General features: G+C 39.2%; 1 protein-coding gene across 3 annotated transcripts in view; it reads left to right on the top strand.

Moving 5' to 3' along the window:
• Positions 1–21,007, top strand: part of NCOA7 (nuclear receptor coactivator 7) — a 144,989-nt gene that overhangs the window by 52,098 nt on the left and 71,884 nt on the right. For all 3 annotated transcript variants that reach the window (XM_068551101.1, XM_068551102.1, XM_068551100.1), the window contains exon 3: positions 14,286–14,506. In XM_068551101.1, coding sequence (XP_068407202.1) covers positions 14,286–14,506 — 221 coding nt within the window. The remainder of the gene's footprint in view (positions 1–14,285; positions 14,507–21,007) is intronic.

Below are 21,007 nucleotides of genomic sequence, written 5' to 3'. Positions count from 1 at the left end.
CAAACCCAGAGTTTCCCTTAGGAGGTAGCACAGGGAATGAGGTTGCAATTATCCACATATTCATATATTTTCTCTGTGTTACCCTTATAAAAAAAATTGTAAAATACTAATTAAAAACTGAAAGTCCAGGCTAGGGAACATATAAATTGAGATGAAAAATAGAACACTAAATGGCATGTTATTAGTTGTGTAGTTGACTCAGAACTACAGTTGACCGTAGAACAACATGGGTTTTAACTGCTCAGTCCACTTATATGCAGATTTTTTTTTTTTTTTTCAATGAATACACTCAGCTCTCTGAATCTGCAGATTCTGCATCCCTGGATTCACCCAACTGTAGATCAAAAGCTTAATATAGGATCCGGGGTTGGTTGAAGCCATGGATGCAGAACTAGCCGATATGGAGGGCCGACTATGGGACTTGAACATTCATGAATTTTGGTATCTGGCTGCAGGTCCTAAACCAATCCCCCATGTATACCGAGGGATGACTACTTCATGGTTAGTGATATAAAGAGACTCCTTTCCATAGTTCTCCCTAATCATGAGTGGAGCACGCCAGTTCCCCAGGTGACAAAGCCCTTCCTAGCCTTTAATTCTGAAATTACATAGGATGCACGTCCTAGATAAAAGGAACACTAAAAATTTAGTGGTAGTGTCTTTAACATCCATAAGAGCATTTTATTGCAGCGACTATGAGTGAGAAGAGAGGATATGAAGCCAAAACGTGACTTAAAGACGTTCTGCAGTAGGCCAACACAGTAGAGTCCAAGACTGCAGCTTCCTGATGATCTGAATTGACCTAAGAATAAAACTTTATGTTGTCTGTAGCAAAAAATGCAAACAGTGACCTTAGGAACCATAGCAGTGATGTAAATGAGTGCATGCTACGTGGTGGCTGTCAGCCTTGGGCGTGGAGGTGCTGCACGGATGGAAGAGACTGGTGACTGCGTGGCACGTGCCCTCTCAGAGGAGGGGGGCTGCTCTCGCTCTGCTCCATCCTGTTTTGCCATGTGGGGCTCTAGTCCAGTGCTGTTGTGGCTTCTGATTCTTCAAGGTCAGCCTGAAATCTGGATTTTAATGTAAGATGTCCCCATTTTAAATGCTCACCATCAGGTCATTTGGATTTTTAGCAAGTGCTTGTGGGCCAAGCAGAACTTGCCAGCAGGTGTTCAATCATTCAACTCTCATCAGAGGAAGGGGGAGCCTGCATGTTTTTCACACAAGTCTTTATCAGTCTCACGTCCATCTTCTCTGCTGTGCTCAAGGTTGGTTCTTTGGCAAAGTCTAGCATCTGGTATTCTTGGATTCTCCAATACCAGCTGGGTATCCAACCATTCAGTTCAATTCTCACACTGACAGCTCTGAGTAAGTGTCAGACTACACAGGTTTAAGGGCTCAGTTTCTCAAGACTGCCCTCACCCCAGATGCTCCTTGTAAGTTCCACATCCCGAGTCAACCCATACATACAGCCAACTTGGCTATGAATTTGGTTCCCATGATCCCCTACTCATTCACTGGAATGACTCACAGGACTCAGGAGAACACTTTACTTACATTTACCAGTTTATTATAAAGGATATAACTCAGGAACAGCCCAGTGGAAGAGAAGCATAGGGCAAAGTATGTGGGTGGGGAGAACAGAGCTTCCGTGTGCTCTCTGGGTGTGCCACCCTCCTAGAACATTGATGTGTTCATCAACCCTGGGAGTTCTCTGAACTCTGTCATTTAAGGGCTTTCACGGAGGTTTCATGGGGTAGGCATGATTGATTGAATCATTGGCCATTGGTGATTGAACTCAATTCTAGCCCCTCCCCTCTCTCCCCTCTCTCAAGGTCTGGGGGTAGGGCTGAAAGTTCCAAGCTTCTAATCAAGCCTTGGTGTTTCTGGTGACCAAGCCCTATCTTGAAGCTGTCTGGGCCCCCCTCACTCCCTACCCCTCCTCCCCACGCATACCAGAGTCATCTCGTTAGCATACAGACACATTCTCATCACTCAGGAGATACCAGATGTTCTGGGAACTCTGTGCCAGAAACCAAAGGAAGAAAAAGATCAAATATTATTTTTTATTAAACCACAGGTGTTTATTTTGGTTGGTTACAAGCAAACTAGTGTACTTGAGAGACGACCACTGTTGAGGTTTTTTGAAGACCCTGACCAAGACTGCCGTGTGGTTGGAAGATGGGCCCTCAAATACATGAAAGCAGGGCCAGGATTTTTCTTCAAAAATCTATGTTTGGTTCACCCTTACACACAAGTGAATTACCCCAGAGTTCTACACTAATTTCAGTAGGGAAAAATTTCAAAGTAGGTATTACTAGTCTCCCATTCCCTGAATTTTATTTTTGAGCAGTGTCACTTCCCAAGGACATGACCAGTATATATTAATTGGAAGAAATACATCTACATACTGGATGTAAACCAACTATATTATGGGCATCTGCCAAAATAATTCAAAAAATTTCATGCCTGATATAAGGTTATTCTTTCTGAAAGTACCTATAATGATAGGAGGAGTTATGATCCCATGTCTAGTTTATGACACTGAAATAACGTTATCATAAAAGGATATGTGTGTGTCTAAACTTGTTTAAAAGCAGTTAAAAATTATTAGAATATATTTTAAAAGTTGGAAGGGTGAGAGAAGTTGAGTTAGAGCATATTATAATTTTATGCCACTCCTAACTGTTTTCTGTAAGCAGGCCATTTCTGCTGATCATAAATGTTGTGTTTCATGCACTAGACCTTCAGGAAAATGTTAATTTATATACTAAACTGATTTTTTTTCAGGGTTGTCTTTTTTCAGCCTTATTTTTCTCCATGTTTCTGTAGTTTAAGCAGTTAACAGGGACTTAGGTTAAAATCTGAGAACAAGATCCCTGGCATCTTCGTATTTCTGCTTGAAAATTTTCAGAGTAGTATTCTTTAATTAGTTGCTTGTTTTGCTTAAATGGCTTCAATAAATCAAAATTTTCTGTTTCTTCAGAATTGTGTCACTGAAATATGTTGCTGTTATGCTGAGATATATATGTCATTGAAATATATATCCCAATGCTCTTTTCTGTAAATGTCACTGGGGAGTCTGAGCATATGATTCATTCTGAGTAAAAGATATTTTAAAAAATAGTTAACTGACTTAAAAAAAAAAGGATTTCTGGGCATGCTAAGGGGCTCTAGTAAAAGAAAAAAAAATATTTGGAGGACTTCTTGGCTTTGGTCATAAAGAGTGAATACCTGTTTTCAGTGAAGATCAAAGAAATCAGATATGAAAATGAGATGAACTCCTTAGAAATCTCCTGCCTGTTAAAAATTTTCCTTCCACTATCTCCACCTCCAAGAGGCTGTTTTGCAGTCACCCAACATAAAATGAGAGCTCATGTTTGTGGTGTTTTCATTGCACCTTTAGATTTCAAGATGGTCCTGAGTAAACTTTTTGTTTTTTCTTGAGAAATATTTGCTTTCTGCCGGTCACTGACAGGAGTGAACTTTTTCAAGTAACGTAGACAACACATTGCATAGATGCAGAAATGATTTAGACATGGGAAACTAAGACACTACAGTGATATGCTGCTCAGTTTACAGTTATTTATGACGCAAAAGCTAATTTAGCCAGTGTGGTAGACTGAATAATGACCCCCAAAGATATCCAGCTTCTAATCCTTAGACCTGGCAGTGTTACCTTCTCTGGCTAAAAGACCTTGCAGATAAGATTAGGTTAAGGCTCTTGAGATGGGGAGATTATCCTGGATTATCTGGGTTGGCTTCTGAATGCAATCTCAGCGTTCATATAAGAAAGAGGCAGAGGGAGATTTGACTGCAGAGAAGAATGTGTGACAGTGAAACGAGAAACTGTGCTGCTGGCTTTGAAGATGGGAGAAGGGGCCACAAGGAATACAACTCTAGCAGCTGGAGAAGGCAAGGAAAGAGTGTCTGCAGGTAGTGTGGCCCCGTGACTGATTTCGGACTTCTGACCTTCAGAACTGTAAGAGAATATGTGTGTGTTGTTTTAAACTACCAAGTTTGTGGTAATTTGTGACAGCAGCCATAGGAAGCTAATACAGCTGGTTAATTTGATGATATTAAGTTAAATAAACTACATACATAATACCATTATAAAGCAAAAGGGAATTTAAAAACTGCCAAATACTTAGTCATTTCTTAACGCTTCTGTTTGCAGATTTTGGTTAATTTCTGTATTGCGGTGTTTATCAGCTTATTCTTGACTGATAAGCAGTAAAATTCCTAATATTTAAATATTATATTTACAGGACTTTGCCGATTACTCTTAGCAGGATGCAATTCTCTTATCTCCCAGAGCGAGTTCCCTTTTCTGGTTCCCTTCCTCAGTTTATGGCTGAGGTATATATTGCTATTGTCCGTACTATTGATTCCCATGTAACTTTTTCAGGTTGTGACTCAGCATCCCGATTTTTGGAAAAGGGAACCGGACTCCCACACGGGCACGCTATATATGCAACAAAAGCGCCTGTCTTGTTTCATAAATACAAGGCAAACATTCTACACAGTAGGCATCCATTTTGTGGCAGTACCATTGTCATCCTGGTACTGGGGGGAGCATGTAAGGTTCTCTGAAATGTCGCTTATGAGGCCACCCCCCAAGCCTTCTCTGAAAGTGTGACAATTTGTTTACGTCCACTCCTGGCACCTGCACTTTGATTACCAGAGTCCCCTCAGATCTGCTGATTCCACCACTGTTAAAATAGTACAAAGAAATCCTAGAAAAGGGAAAATTTTGTGGCGTGTCCCTGATTGGCATTGTATTTAGCAGTCTTTATTGGAACGCAGTTGTTTCTTGAAGCCAAGGGAAATTCTGTTACCTGTGTTCATCTGGATGGTTGTATTGCTGGTTAGTGAATTCAAAGGCAAAGGATTTCATTTTCTAACTGTGTTGGTTCTATGGAACCAAAGTTTTTCCATTTGAACTGATGAATTCTCCTGAGGGAGAGGGGGATTTCATGATCAAAATTAGACTAAATGAAAAAAATGAATGCACATTTCAAAGGGTGGCACTAGAATCAGGTACATCTACAGATTTTTCCAGGGAGTACGCCTGAACTTTTTGGTTTTATTTGATCATAATTCCAAGAGAGAATTTTCATTAGATGAGTGTTTTGTTTCGTTTTGTTTTTCAATGATTCCCCCCCGTCCCCGGCTTTAAGTTTGATTTTATTTGGCATTTATCCCAGTTGGGAATTTGCAGTGGAAACGGAAAACTGACCTTCCATTTGTGAAATCACAAAATGAAATGGAATACCAGAAGTGATGTTCTCCTAGAAATAATAAATAGCTTTGTGCTGGTGTCTAAATTCATAGCACAGTTAACTAAAGTTAATATTTATGTACAGTGAGAAGAATAATGTCTAGAATCTCTCAGACACCTTCTTTGTTGTGTTATACTCTTTTTATATGTTACCTCATTTTCTTGGATCTTGAGAAATCCCCAAGTAGTGACAACAACAGTGGCACAACCAAGTAGGAACATCTGGTTATTGAGCTCTTACTGAGAGCCGGGCACAGGTTGTGTTTAATAGTACAGGTAAGCTTTCCGTGTACTACTTAGTTTAATCATCAAAAAACCCCATCTGGGGCCGTTGTTTCCCTTTCACAGACAAGGAACCTGAGTTGAGATTTAGTAACTTGCCTGAAGATGCATACCTAATAAAGAATAATGAGGGTTCAAACACAGATGTTTCTGGCTCACAGGCCGTACTTACTCTGTGGCAACACCCATTTCCCTGAGTCTGGAAATGGCAAGAGTCTGGTTTAGGCAACCGGGAAAAAACAGCCAAGACTCTGAAGGTCAGAACAGTACAATGACAAGGTTGCAGTGGAACAGCCAAGATCAAGAACTAAGAGAAGGTCCCCTGAGGGCCACAGACCAGCTCTGCCTTGATGAAGAAGGGGATTGGGGTTGCAGTGCAGCAATTTACTGTGATAGCTGGATTCAAAAAAAAGAATATACCTCTGAACGAGATTTAGCAAAATGTTGTCATAGCTATAGATGTTTAGTTTTTTAAAATGTATTTGCCTTATAATTACAAAATTAATATATATGCTTGCTGTATAAAAAAATTCAACACCAAATTATATAAGTGTAAAGTAAAAGTTACCCCTCTTCTCTCTTTCCCCATTGACCAACCATTTTCCCGTACCTATATATCTAAACCTATGTACATATATAGCTAAATGGAATAGTTGTTGGTCTTGGAGGGTTTTCTTTTATTTTTTGTTTTATTTCACAAAAATAGGGTCATACTATAATACTGTTCTGTAACTTTTTAAATGAAATAATATTACATCTACATCTTTTATGTTAATACTCCTATTTCCGTACAGAAGCAATTTTGAGGAGAAATATTTGTATCAAAGAAGACTGTATTGGGGGGTGGGTGAAATGGGTGAAGATGGTCAAAAGACACAAATATCTAGTTATAAAATAAGTTCTGGGGATATAATGTACAGCATGGTGACTATAGTTAAAAATACTGTATTGTATATTTGCAAGTTACTAAGAGAGTAGATCTTAAAATTTCTCATCACAAGAAAAAAAAATTTGTAGCTATGTGTGATGATGGATGTTAACTAGACTTATTATGGTGGTCATTTCATACTATATACATATATTGAGTCATTATGTTGTACACCTGAAGCTAATATAATATGTCAGTTATATTCCAATAAAAAAATACGCAAGGCTATTACATGCAGTTTGGGAGGTCACAACTTGGACCTGACCTGCTTGAATACTTCCAGTGACAGGGAGTTCCCTTCTTGGTGAAACAGCCAGTTCCACTATTGGATTGCTCTGTTAGAAAGTTATATTGAACTAATGTTTATTTTTTTGTGACTTCCTCTTGCTCATTAATATGTTCTCTGGAGTTCCACAGACCAAATCTCATCCCCTCTTTACCTGTAACTGGATGAAATGAGACACCAAGGGGAATGCTTGAGAAAATTAAAAAATGAAAAAACTTAAAAAAAAAAAAGGCAAAAGAAAAAGAAGATTATATTGCCTCCATGGCTGCTCAGTTTTGACATTTTCTACTTTTCTTCATGGAGATATTAGCTCCAAATTGTAGAGCAGAGCTTCTTTGCCTTTTTTTTTTTTTTTTTTTTTTAAACATCCTTTGTATATGAAGGGTGTTCTTTCTTAACCTCTGGATTTCCCAGGGCTGGAAGCTCTGCAGTGGAATATGTAATCAGATGTGAGGGAGCACAGGAAAGTGCAGACTCTTAGGAAGGTTTAGTTTGGATTTAAAAGATTTTTTTTTTTAAACCTCAAAAATAGCTTTAGCACATTTCCTAAGCTCAGCCAACTGTTAGAGGCAGACAGGACCTTGAAAATCATGTCAACCTCTTGCTTTTGTTTACCTTAGAAGTCCTGGAGAGTTTATCTTATTTCCAAAGAAGGTCACAACTGACTGTCAGACAGCCAAGCCCAGAACCTCTTTCCTTCCTGTGAGCATGTTCTCCATTGAAGCCCACCAGGTTGCCAAACCATTCTCCCTCAAATAGTTCAGAGAATTTCCAAAGTCCAGTGGATTTTATTTTAAAGTCAAGGTATATATATGCCATAACATACCTTTAGGAGAGATCCTGGAGGCCCTGTGGCCATTGTGAATTCCTGCTCCACAACTTAACCAAGCCCTGTGACCTTGCAAAGTGGCCCTCATTTTTCTCAGGCTTCCTTTTCTTATCTGTAACATGGAGATAAGATTGCCTACCTCCTTGGCCTTTTGTGAGGATAGGATAATATTTATAAAGTACATAACACAGTGGCTGGTTCATTAGTCAACTCAATAGCAGTTGCTGTTAGAAGAAAGCTCTTTCAAACCTTTCGTAATAATCTTTTTTAAAACGTAGAATTCAATTTTAAAAATGTGACAATATATGTGTTAAATTATTGTAGGAAGGAGACTTCAAAGACTAAATACTTAAAAAAATTTTGGCGGGGACTAGATGTTGTACATGGTTTAAAATCCAAAATATATAAAAGAGAAGCGGAAAGTAATTTTTCTTACTCTCTCTTTCCCCACAGCTACTACCTTTCTTTAGCTGGAAACTCACTTTACAAATTTTTTGTTATACCCTTGTAGACGTATTCTATGCACATACTCGATAAGCTTTAAATATGAAACGATTTCTGTCTTCAGTCTTTTCCTCTAGTCTCTTGCTAATAGGGCTGTCTGGTGAGTCAGCTCTAGGTCAGCACCGCCCAGTACTTTCTGTGATGATAGAAGTGTTCTATACATGTGTTGTTTAATACAGTACCCGCTAGCACATGCGTCTATTGAGTTCTTAAAATATGACTCTTGTAACTGAAGAACTGAATTTAAAGTTTTATTTAATTTTTATTACATTTAATAACCACAGGTGGCTAGTTAGTGGCTACCATATTAGACTGTGCTGTGCTAGATATTTATGTCTATGGCACTTTTTATAGAAACACATGGACCTCAAATTATGGAATTAAGGAAAGAGTCATAGAGAGCCACTAAGTTAATATTAATGAAATAAGTCTATAGTTTAATACATTTTTAATTATATGTGGCTAATATATTTTTAAGTATCTAGATAAGGAGATGAGAGTTTTTTTTTGGTTTTTTTTTTTAAAGAGCTCCTGACTTTATTTATTTATTTGGCTGTTTTGGGTCTTTGCTTCTATGCGAGGGCTTTCTCTAGTTGCGGCAAGCGGGGGCCACTCTTCATCGCGGTGCGCGGGCCTTTTCACTGTCGTGGCCTCTCTTGTTGCGGGGCACAGGCTCCAGACGCGCAGGCTCAGTAGCTGTGGCTCACGGGCCTAGTCGCTCCGCGGCATGTGGGATCTTCCCAGACCAGGGCTCGAACCCACGTCCCCTGCATTGGCAGGCAGATTCTCAACCACTGCGCCACCAGGGAAGCCCCTGAGAGTTTATTTTTGAGAACATGTTGCTAATCAAGGAAAGCTGTGCAATGGCATGTTTGTAGGAGAGCAGATCTCAAACAAATCAGAACATAACCTCATTTATCTATTTTTTCAAGAAGTATTTATTGAATAGCTGATGTGTACCATGCATAGGCCCTGGGAGTATGGCATTAACAAAACCGAAACAAGTCCCTGCCCTCATGAAGCTTTCACTCTAGTGCTAATGAAAGCCTCCTCTCTCCATTTGGTGCCTTTTTGTGTTACATTCCACTGGCGGTCAGCAAGCAACAGGGGAGACCTCCGCAGAGACAAAGAAAGGAACTTGATCCAGGCCCTTGGCTTTGATGGCCGCCAGTGCTCTAAACTTATTTCCTTTAGTAAAGGAAAAAGCTTCAGAGGAAAACAGTTTTCACTGAGCTACTAAAAAATGCTTTCTTTAGCAGTATCACCTTATTTATTTCTGTAGTCTGCTATCTCTGGGTTAGGATACAAGTAGGGGGAAAAAGTGAGGTGTGCATATGTCTTACAAGTGCACACAATTTTAATGTAAGAAGAGCCAAGAGATTCCAAAATAAGCCCTTTAGTGTTCCTTTTTTTAAAATTGAAGTATCGTTAATTTACAATGTTGTTTTAGTTTCAAGTGTACAACAAAGTGATTCAGTTATACGTACATACATACATATATATATTCTTTTCCAGATTTTTTTCCATTATAGGTTATTACAAGATATTGAGTATAGTTCCCCGTACAATGCAGTAGGTCCTTGTTTATTTTATATAGTCCTTTAATATCCTTTATGGAAAGGTACGTATAAGAAGCTCAGAATCCGATGGTGAGCCACACTGCCTCATTCTCCTGCCCTTGGGGAAGGTCTGCCTAGTGTAATTGCCCCTACCTTTACATTTTATCCCCCAAACAGTGATTGCCTCTTAGTGTTAGCATTTCATTTGATGTAAGTGTTATTTTTATTTTTCTGCATTTTCAAAATTTCCTAGTATGAACACATATTATTTTCATAATAAAACAAAGAACAATAAATTATATTGTAAAAAAATAGTTCAGTCAGAGAGATGATGAAAGCCTGAAATCATTCCATGGGAGCAGAGACCAAGAAAAAGAGGTGTATTTGAGAGGGAGAGATTTAAGAAATAGAATTGACAGGGCTTGGTTACAGTAGTGAGAGGAGATTGTGTAATAAACACTTGTTTTATGAAATTGTGATCTACTTTTAAAAAAGACAAATGAGCATCACAAAAGGTTTTTTTTTTAGTTTTTTGGTTTTTGGGGGGTTTTTTTGGATTCACAGCAGTCAAATTTTAAATATGTCTCACCATTTTCAATCACTCATCTGTTTAAGATGACTTGACAGGTAATTTTTTTAAAAATTAATTAATTAATTAATTAATTTTGGTTGCATTGGGTCTTTGTTGCTCTGTGCGGGCTTTCTCTAGTTGCGGCGAGCGGGGGCTACTCTTCGTTGTGGTGCGCGGGCTTCTCATTGCGGTGGCTTCTCTTGTTGCGGAGCATGGGCTGTAGGTGTGCGGGCTTCAGGAGTTGTGGCACGCGGGCTCAGTAGTTGTGGCTCGCAGACTCTAGAGCGCAGGCTCAGTAGTTGTGGTGCACGGGCTTAGTTGCTCCGCAGCATGTGGGATCTTCCCAGACCAGGGCTCGAACCCATGTGCCCTGCATTGGCAGGCGGGTTCTTAACCACTGCGCCACCAGGGAAGCCCCAGGTAATTTTTTTTTTAATTAATTAATTAATTAATTTATTTTTGGCTGTGTTGAGTCTTCGTTTCTGTGCGAGGGCTTTCTCTAGTTGTGGCAAGCGGGGGCCACTCTTCATCGCGGTGCGCGGGCCTCTCACTCTCGCGGCCTCTCGTTGCGGAGCACAGGCTCCAGACGCGCAGGCTCAGTAGTTGTGGTTCACGGGCCCAGTTGCTCTGCGGCATGTGGGATCTTCCCAGACCAGGGCTCAAACCCGTGTCGCCTGAATTGGCAGGCAGATTCTCAACCACTGCACCACCAGGGAAGCCCGGGAAGCCCCCCAGGTAATTTTTTTAGTCCACCATATAAATGTGTACATTTGGGGCCATTAAAAAAGCTTTGGTGAGGGCTTCCCTGGTGGCGCAGTGGTTAACAGTCTGCCGGCCAATGCAGAGGACACGGGTTCGAGCTCTGGTCTGGGAAGATCCCACATGCCGCGGAGCAACTGGGCCCGTGAGCCACAACTGCTGAGCCTGCGCGTCTGGAGCCTGTGCTCCGCAACAAGAGAGGCCGTGACAGTGAGAGGCCCGCGCACCGCGATGAAGAGTGACACCCACTCTCCGCAACCAGAGAAAGCCCTTGCACAGAAACGAAGACCCAACACAGCCAAAAATAAATAAATAGATAAATTAAAAAAAAAAAAGCATTGGTGAAATAAAGGGAGTTTATTTTCTTATGTAACTTTTTGTTTCCAGTTATCTCAATTTAGTAATAACAAAACCCTTTTGTGAGAATGTCTTAGAATGATATTGGTTTGAAGAACAAAAGGGAAGGCTTAAAAAATAAAAGCCCTAAAAAGGAATGTTTGAAGAGCATTAACTATACCACATTTATCAGATTGGCAGTTATCCCCCCTTAGAAAAGTGTTAACAATGTATTTCCATGCTTTGGGGAAGGATTTTACAGTGGGCTTCCAGAACTCACATATGATTTCCAGTTACAAGATCAGAATGTTCCACTCGTGTTGATAACCTCCAGAGAAACAAATTCTCATGAGTTCTCTAGTCAAAACAAAAGATGTAGCTGATTGTAAAATTACTGAAGTGTTAAATTGTACTGTCTTCTGTTAAACAAGTTTGGTATTGCTATTATCTAGCATTTTTTTTTCTTTCTGAAATAACAACTATGTTTGGCTGTATGGGTTGACAATAATGGTCTGTGTGGAAAGGGGGGAAAAATGAATGAAACAATGTATCCCATTTTGTTATTTCCACGTGTGAAAATCAGTCTCTAATGAGATGTCTCCAACAGTGCTGCTGTTCATCAAAACATGTGCCCTAGATCTGAGTGAGTTTAATTATAGTGGGAACAGTGAAATAAGGACATTTAAATTAACTTACAGTAGAAAAATTCAGGAGATTAAGAAGCAGCAACATATCTCAGTCTGCATAGAACTAATTTTTGAAGTCTCTTTTCTCTCCTCCCTGGAAGGAATCATTTTTGGAAGTGGGCAGTAATGTTCATCTCAAGCATGTTTTTGTTAAACGAGTATATCAGAACAAGATCAGCATGTCCTTCTGGATACAGAGATCAGCTCTTTGCATAGACCTCCCTAAGCAAAGAGCTGATCTCTGTGTGATATCCAGGTTACTGCATATTAATTTCAGCCTCATACAGAAATCTTGATCGAGAGAGAAATTGTTTTATTAGGAGCATTATCTGACTCACCTTTGCAAAGAGCCACCTACTCTTTTACCAGAAAAAAAACAGTTTAAAATCTGAGGATAGAAAATAAAAACATGCTTGCTGGATATAATTCCTTTTTATGAATTTCCAATTTTATTTATTTATTTATTTATTTATTGCTGTGTTGGGTCTTCGTTTCTGTGCAAGGGCTTTCTCTAGTTGTGGCAAGCGGGGGCCACTCTTCATCGCGGTGCGCGGGCCTCTCACTGTCACGGCCTCTCTTGTTGTGGAGCACAGGCTCCAGACGCACAGGCTCAGTAATTGTGGCTCACGGGCCCAGTTGCTCCGTGGCATGTGGGATCTTCCCAGACCAGGGCCCGAACCCGTGTTCCCTGCATTGGCAGGCAGATTCTCAACCACTGCGCCACCAGGGAAGCCCTGAATTTCCAATTTTGTTTAGTTTGTGTTCTTGTTTTTTAACAAGTAAACCTAAAGAGAGAGCTAAGCTAAGAGATGGGGAATATATTCATTTATGATTTTTTTCCAGCTCTCCTTTCTCCTAGGCCATATACTCATTTATTAGCTAATGAAAATATAAGAACTTGGCTGCTCAGTGAATAACAGCTTAGTTGAAATGTTTTGTTAGAACATGGTATGGTACCTTTATCTCAAAAGATGAGTTTTTGAACTATACCATGAACCTTTTGAACTAAGCATGAACTATACCATGCTTAGTTCTCATGTCATCCTATGATTGCATTTGGGTATATTCTACTGTTTCTGTTTGTTTGTATTTTACTGTTGACACATATTTTTTCAATTGATCCTAATAAAAGACCCCATTAGATAGCTAAGCCTTCGTGAGGGACCTCTTTAGACTGTTAAATTACTTTTTCCAACATTACAGAGCAAATCAGCATAAAATCAAACCTTAGTCCCTGTTTGATCCTACAGTTATCTCCTTTTTCTCCCAAAACATTTCATCCATTGCCCAACATCAAATTGTATAGATGCTCAAGAGAGCAAAGGAAATAGACATGTGTGTGAGAAAGCCAACTGTGCCTAGATAGAAGGGGGGAAAATGATCCTAATTTTAAAAATGTTTATATATGACCAGACTGCCACATATAGTGGAGGCCAAGGCCCTTATTCTTTACGTTCTGGGGCGGTAAAAACATTCTTAAGAAGGACTAGTGAGTACAGAGTGACATGTCAGTTAACCAGATTGATACATCAACTGGAAAATATTTTGAGTTACTGGATTTCAGTGAATTATGATAAATTTCTTCTGTTATACATCTTTGACTTAGAAATGAAGAATTGAAAACATCAAATATGTTAACTAATGTATCAGTCAGCTATTATATTAGTAATCATAACAACTATATGTTGTCATTGTGGCATTTTCTATCTCAGGAAATGCAGCTCTTTCTTCACTACTACTATCATATGTGTAAAGGAAAGGAATTACTCAGACCTGAACCAGTTCACACCTTGCCAAACCTTTCTACTCAGTGTGTGAGCCAATTATAAAGGATTTGTTTTTATAAATGTGCTTGCCCATCAGTCCAAAGGTACCCTTGAAACCAGAAACACTTAAAAAAAAAAATGTAACACACTAAACATGGCATTGTAGTAGGGTAGCTGCATATCTTGATAAAAAATACCCAACATTTTATAGCCTATAGAAGAATCTAGTATTTCCTCAGGTCTAAAGCATTTCCCAGTGATTTTTTTTGAGACATAAGTATGCAGGATATAAAACTGAGGAAAGGCCACAGATCTCCACATAAGAATTTTTAAGTGATTAAAAAAGAAAAAAAATAACAGGAAAGTGTAATTAACAGTAATATAAAGAATTTTCAATATCAGTTAGTTTCTCAAAGCCCAGTAGCATGAAATTAATATGATTTCTCTTAGCAAATTATTTCTCAAATGTTTTTCCTTTTTTTTTTTTCTCATCCCTAGATTGAAAAAGAAAAAGCAAGCCAAACAAAATGCAGAGACAGCCTCAGCTATGGCTACAAGGACTCATTCTGGAAAAGAAGATGCTAGTACAGTCATTTTAGAACAAGACATGTGCAACATTGCTGTGGAAGAGGAATATATTACTGATGAGAAAAAAAAGAGAAAAAGTAATCAGTTAAAGGAGATCAGGCGTACAGAACTAAAGAGATATTATAGTATTGGTGAGTATTGGTGGCAACTTTGCAGTATTTTCATTTAAAAAATCTGTAATAGTTTTTAAAAAATGATAATTTGTAGCTGGTCATAATATATAATAATAATAGTAACAGTTTATTGAGCAGCTACTGTGTGTGTGTGTGTGTATATATATATAATATATAATCTTGTGTAAAGGGAATGACAATTATATAATAATTTATAATTATATAAATATATATAAATCTTGTGTAAAGATATATATATATAATCTTGTTTAAAGGGAATGACAATTAAATAATGTTGGTGTGTCTTGTTTAATTTTATGTTCCCAGCCTCTAACACAGTGTCTAGCACATTGTGTCTGCTCACAAATATTTATTAAATGAATGGTCACTTTCCTTGTATGAGAAATATTTTTCTTAATATTTATAGACATGTCCATAAAAATGTTGATTGAAACGCCTGCACTGTTTCCTAGGCAATAGGAAATGGAGGAGAAATGGCCTAGCATCCATTGGTGAAAAAAAAAAAAAGACCACGATGATGATGACTTGAGAGTTGTAGCTGAGGGGAATCTTAAAATGAGTCCACAGTATCATGTAGTTTCTGAGGGTAGTAATTGCATCTGCAGCTGCATTAGCACAGGTGGCTTGTCTAGCACGATGGGGGTGATGATTCTGCTTTACTTTACCATCCGTCTCATACCTACTGCTCCTATCACATGCAGGCCTGGAGTATGTTCCAAAGAGAATGCAAAGGGACTTCCCTGGTGGCACAGTGGTTAAGAATCCGCCTGCCAGTGCAGGGGACATGGGTTCGAACCCTGGTCCAGGAGGATCCCACATGCCACGGAGCAACTAAGCCCGTGCACCACAACTACTGAGCCTGCGCTCTAGAGCCCACAAGCCACAACTACTGAGCCCGTGGGCCACAACTACTGAAGCCCGTGTACCTAGAGCCCATGCTTCACAACAAGAGAAGCCACCATAATGAGAAGGTTGCGCACCACAACGAGGAGTAGCCCCCGCTCGCAGCAACGAAGACCCAGCACAGCCAAAAAAAAAAAAAAACAAAAGAATGCAAAGAAAGGGAACCGGGAGATGAAACTTGATGCGGCACACGGGTTACAGTGTACTTGAGATTGCTAGGCTCAGAGACAGAAGACTAAGGAGGTCTCTGAGAACAAACTGCAGTCCAGTATATGAAACCTGGGCTGGTAGCAGGCACTTGGTCCCAGTTGATGCCAAAGTTACCGGGGGACAGATCTCCTCTCTGTGTTAATATAACTCTCTACTAGTGCTCATCAAAGATAAAGGTGGGCTGCCATTGGGATGGTTATAAATGAGGTTTTGCTGGCATTGCTCCAGCAGAGGCAGATGAGGTATCTGCAGTGGAAAGCCTGTTGTTTGTAGTATTCCAGTGGGTTCCCGTGATTATGTCATATATTACATAGCTTCATGGATGCTTTTAATGTGAAGCCATTCAGCATTTTATAAAAAGCTGTAACTGTCAACCTATTGAAAGAGAGTTCTGTGTGATTAATAAACTTCCTCTTAAAATTTTAAGTGTTGAGTATTTTCCCTAAAAGGGAAAGAGGAGTAAGGAAAGTTGCATTTCACATCTTTTACAGTGTACACATTGGACATTTGAAAATGTGTGGTTTTTACAGTTGTGCAGTTTAAAATACAATCTTTTCTCATCCTACTTTAAATGCTGCTGCTTAAGAAGTATTTTTAAATGGAGACATTTTGCTCTGTAGGGTTTCCCTGAAGGAGGTTGATAGAGTCCTGTCCATTGAGATTTCTTTTTTCATGATGCTGTACTAACTGCAGATGCTGCTTTGGGATAGCTTTTTAACGTGCTGCACTCTGTTGCATGTGTAACACTTTGAATGTGAAACAGTACCCTTCACTCTGCTCTTTACCTAACCAACTCTTACTAGACTTCACCAAATCACCTCAGTCATCTTTTCTTCCAGGAAGCCCTCCCTGTCCCTGGACAGGTTAGACTTCCCTTTTGCATTGTCATCATGGATTTATTTATCTGCTCTCCTGTTTACAGGCTGCTTTGGCTTGGACCCTGTATTATTAGCTTTGTGTAGTATCTGCATTACAGGTGCTCTTTAAATGTGCATTGAATGGATGACATGTACATAGATGAACGAATACTGTGATTTGTTTGAGTTTCATGAAAATTCTGGAAGGATGTAGGCAACATTACAATAGTTGAGTCAGAATTATCCTGTGATCTTATTTGGTGACAGTTAAGTAAAGAGATGCCATTGTAGCTTTTCATTTTCTCTCAAGAATGGCAATGATAACAATGGTTTGGAGGTTTGAGGCGTTTTCTTAGGAGAATCCAGTGCTTATAGAAAACTACTAGGTTGGCCATTGAGTCCCAGGGTTCCTTGTCCCTTTTCGCATCTGACTCTAGCTGACAGACAGCTGTGTTGGCAGGTTTGCTTGATCTCATAGGGCTGACGTGGCATGTTTCCTAGATTCCCATCCCAGAATGTTGTCCCGTACCACTAGGTGGAGTATTAGACCTCAAGTCAAAAGTAATTCTAGTCCAAGTTCTTTTGGTGGCTCTAGTCTGGGGAGGAGAGATGCTAAAATGGGAGGATCTTGTCAGCCATATTAAGGATTTGGACTTTATCCTGTATCAGTGGGAAGCCGCTGGGGGAACTCCATTAACTGTTTTAAGAGGATAAATCTAAGGACAATGGATGGAAGCGAGCCTGAAGGCAGGTTGGAGACTGGGGCAGAAGGGAAACAGCACCCTAAGGAGAGATTTGCTCATAGAAACAGCAGTATTTGGTGACCAATGTAGTATGTGAGGGAGAAAAAGAACAGAGTCAAGAACTGACAAACTGGAAAACTCAAGAAGAAAGAAGGAAAATAATGAATTTGTGTTTGGAGGTATTTTAGAGGTACCAAATGGATTTGTCTAGAGGGACCTGGATTTTAGGTGAAAGGCCTGGAAATTGCTTCTTAAAGGTGTGAGGTAAATATGTGTAAAAGAAGTAATCCAGGGAATGCACAGAAAGTCAAAACAAAAATTTAATGGAGGGACTTCCCTGGTGGCGCAGTGGTAGAGAATCCGCCTGCCAATACAGGGGACGTGGGTTCGAGCCCTGGTCCGGGAAGATCCCACATGCCTCGGAGCAACTAAGCCTGTACGCCACAACTACTGATCCTGTGCTCTAGAGCCCACGAGCCACAAGTACTGAAGCCCACGCACCTAGAGCCCGTGCTCCACAACAAGAGAAGCCACTGCAATGAGAAGCCCATGCACCGCAACGAAGAGTAGCCCATGCTCGCCACAGCTAGAGAAAGCCCGCGCACAGCAACAAAGACCCAACGCAGCCAAAAATAAATAAATAAAAAGTTAATGGATGACAAATGATAACTTATAGAAAAACAGACTGGAAGGATCTATAACAATATGTTGATTATTGTTTTCTCTGGGTACAGAAATTACAAAGGAGTTTTGTTTTCTTTATGTTCTTGCACATTACACAGTTTAAATTTATTTTTAATATTAATCAGAACATTATAGAGAACTGAATAATGTAATAGAGCAAACCCAAGGGCTTTAGAAAAAGAACATTAGATAAATGTAAAGTTCTATCATCAATATAAAAGAAAATGATTACTTTCTGTAGGTATCTATTTCCACATCTATAACATTACCTACCTGATTTAAGGAAGCATATTTTGACAAAATAATGTTTTTTACTTATTAAATTAGATTTATCTGTGCCTCATGTAAGCCTTGGGTAGTAATTCATTACTCTCTCCTACCACTTCGAAAAACACTACAGCTAAGATACTGATAAAAGATGTTATGGAAAGACTGAGTCACTAGAATTGCCTTGTAACAAAATGGTGCCAATTCAAAAAGTGTTTTGTTTTTGAGAAGGGAAGTAGGAGAAAGGAAGTGGATTAATTACATCGAGGCAGATGGCATCAGATAAATCTAGATCTAGCACCTAGTGTAGCACGGGGCACATGGTAAGCTTCCACACGAAAGCTTCTAACATAAGTGAACTCAACCCTTCTATGCTTGCACTTGTATTTACTGATATATAGGGCTCCTTATTCACTTATTCTATTTATTTATATAAACCCTTAAGGAATTGTTTGATAATATATTTTTATAATTTTATATTTTAACAATGTTAATGTATTTTTCAAAATTAGCTATTAAGTTATAGTTAAGTTTGACACAAGTAGTAGGAATGTTACATATGTTTCAAAAGATGTTTGGTCCATATTACAATATCAAAATATATTAAGTTGCATGAATTATATCTCAAAATTCTCTTACATTAAAGGAATACATTATTCCTTAATCTTAGAATAGTACACATCTTTGCTTCTATGGAAGTGGAGATAGGAATGGGAATTTTACAAATGTGGATAATGTCTCAGTGGGAAGTTCTTTAACTGAAACACAGATATATAGATGTAAGACCTGAAAGAGATAGAGAAATTTTATAAATATGGGAGGCAAGCCTAAATTGGGATAAAATATATCACTATGTTTTTGTAGTGTTTTAATATAAAAGGTTAATACTAAGAATCCTGGGTAGTAAAGTAGATATTGTAAGAGAATTGGGAGGTTATTTTAACAAACAGAAAGTACTTAGGTAAGAGTTTGGTCAGTTTTGTGGTTACTGCAATAAAGATTTATTTAGAGAAAACCTCTGCAGTGTAGAAGAATGAATTTAGCTTTTCAATAATAAATCTGCAATGTCTAAATCATTTCACATCATAGTTTTCCCTCCTGAGTTCAAAAGGAACTTAACAAGAGTAAAATAAATGAAATTCTCCACTTTTCCTTCGTTAAACATTTTTGGGGTTTGCTACAGGATGAAAGTAACCAACTATTGAATTACTTCTCATGATGGCAACCCTGACACTTTTCCTCATACAGATTACTTTTTCTTAGGGTATTTTAACCACGTGTGTGAAGATTTCCTAACTGTTGCTTATCTTTGTTTCACTTAGCAAGTTCAGAAAGCCAAAGATGTGCTATTCTGATAAATTAATTCCTAAACATAAAAGTAGGTCAAACCACAAACATACAATAGCATGACTCCTCTGTTCAAAAGTAATGATCATTCTAGTGCTTTTGAGCTCAAATTAAAGGATTAAAATGGACTTTGATGTGGAAAGAGAATATCAAGAACCTTATTCATTTTTTTTTTAAAATTTTATTTATTTATTTATTTATGGCTGTGTTGGGTCTTCGTTCCTGTGCGAGGGCTTTCTCCAGTTGTGGCAAGTGGGGGCCACTCTTCATCGCGGTGCGCGGGCCTCTCACTATCGTGGCCTCTCTTGTTGCGGAGCACAGGCTCCAGATGCGCAGGCTCAGTAATTGTGGCTCACGGGCCCAGCCGCTCCGCGGCATGTGGGATCCTCCCAGACCAGGGCTCGAACCCGTGTCCCCTGCATCGGCAGGCAGATTCCCAACCACTGCGCCACCAGGGAAGCCCTTTATTCATTTTTTTTAATTAAGCAGTGTATAAAGACTTCAGGGACTTGGGTATAAAATAAATTGAAATTATTAGGATGGAAATAATTAGGGTTGTGCTTCTTGGGGCCATCAAGGAAGTCAGACTAATGTTTAAAGTGAGGTCATACCATGAAAGCCTAGGTGGTGAACAGGTCCAATCTGACAAGTGTCCCCAGAACGCAAAGGATCATCACAGAAAGAATGCAAGCGTTAAGAGAGAAGATGACAGATATGGGAGGCATAAGTGAAGGGCCTAGGAATCAAAGGTGTTCTTGGTGAGGAGGTCAGAACAATGGGAATGGAAGCAGTAATCAGACATAGTATAAGATAAGAAGAATGCTTTCATGAGCTGAAACTCGTATCTGACTTTTGAAATCAAATAGCTCATCATATTTAAGCAAAATTAAGGGGAAAACTCTGCACTTAAATGTGGCAAATGTTTACAGGTTATGGATAAATGGTAAAAACAAACAAAAAAACAAACAGGCAAAAAAAAAAAAAAAACCCACAAAAAACTTAACAAAATGTTCCCTACAAAGGAGCAGAGAAGAGAGGCACAGACTTCTCCACAGCAGTGAACACCAGAGGAATTAAATCTCCTTCAGAATTGTGAAGTAAAAGTTGTTTTTCAGACTCAAAGACAACAGGGCATCCTCAGACGTACTAAGGTTTCAGGAAACACACCTTTTGTATCATACCTTTCTTAAAATAAAGTTACTGAGAGGGAGTGATGTTTTTTTCTGAGACACATGTCAAAATGTAGTCCTCAAGAATGAAAAAGTCATTTTTATATATTTATTTATTTTTTATTTTTGGCTGTGTTGGGTCTTCTTGCTGCGTGCGGGCTTTCTCTGGTTGTGGCGAGCAGGGGCTACTCTTCATTGCGGTGCGAGGGCTTCTCATGTGGATTGCGGCTCTAGGTGCATGGGCTTCAGTAGTTGCAGCATGCAGCCTCAGTAGTTGCGACATGTGGGCCCTAGAGTGCGCGGGCTTCAGCAGTTTCG

Source organism: Eschrichtius robustus, chromosome 9, assembly GCF_028021215.1.
Source record: "Eschrichtius robustus isolate mEscRob2 chromosome 9, mEscRob2.pri, whole genome shotgun sequence".
Lineage (NCBI taxonomy): Eukaryota > Metazoa > Chordata > Mammalia > Artiodactyla > Eschrichtiidae > Eschrichtius > Eschrichtius robustus.
Note: the sequence above shows the minus strand (reverse complement) of the source record. Positions and strands in the feature narration are given on the sequence as shown.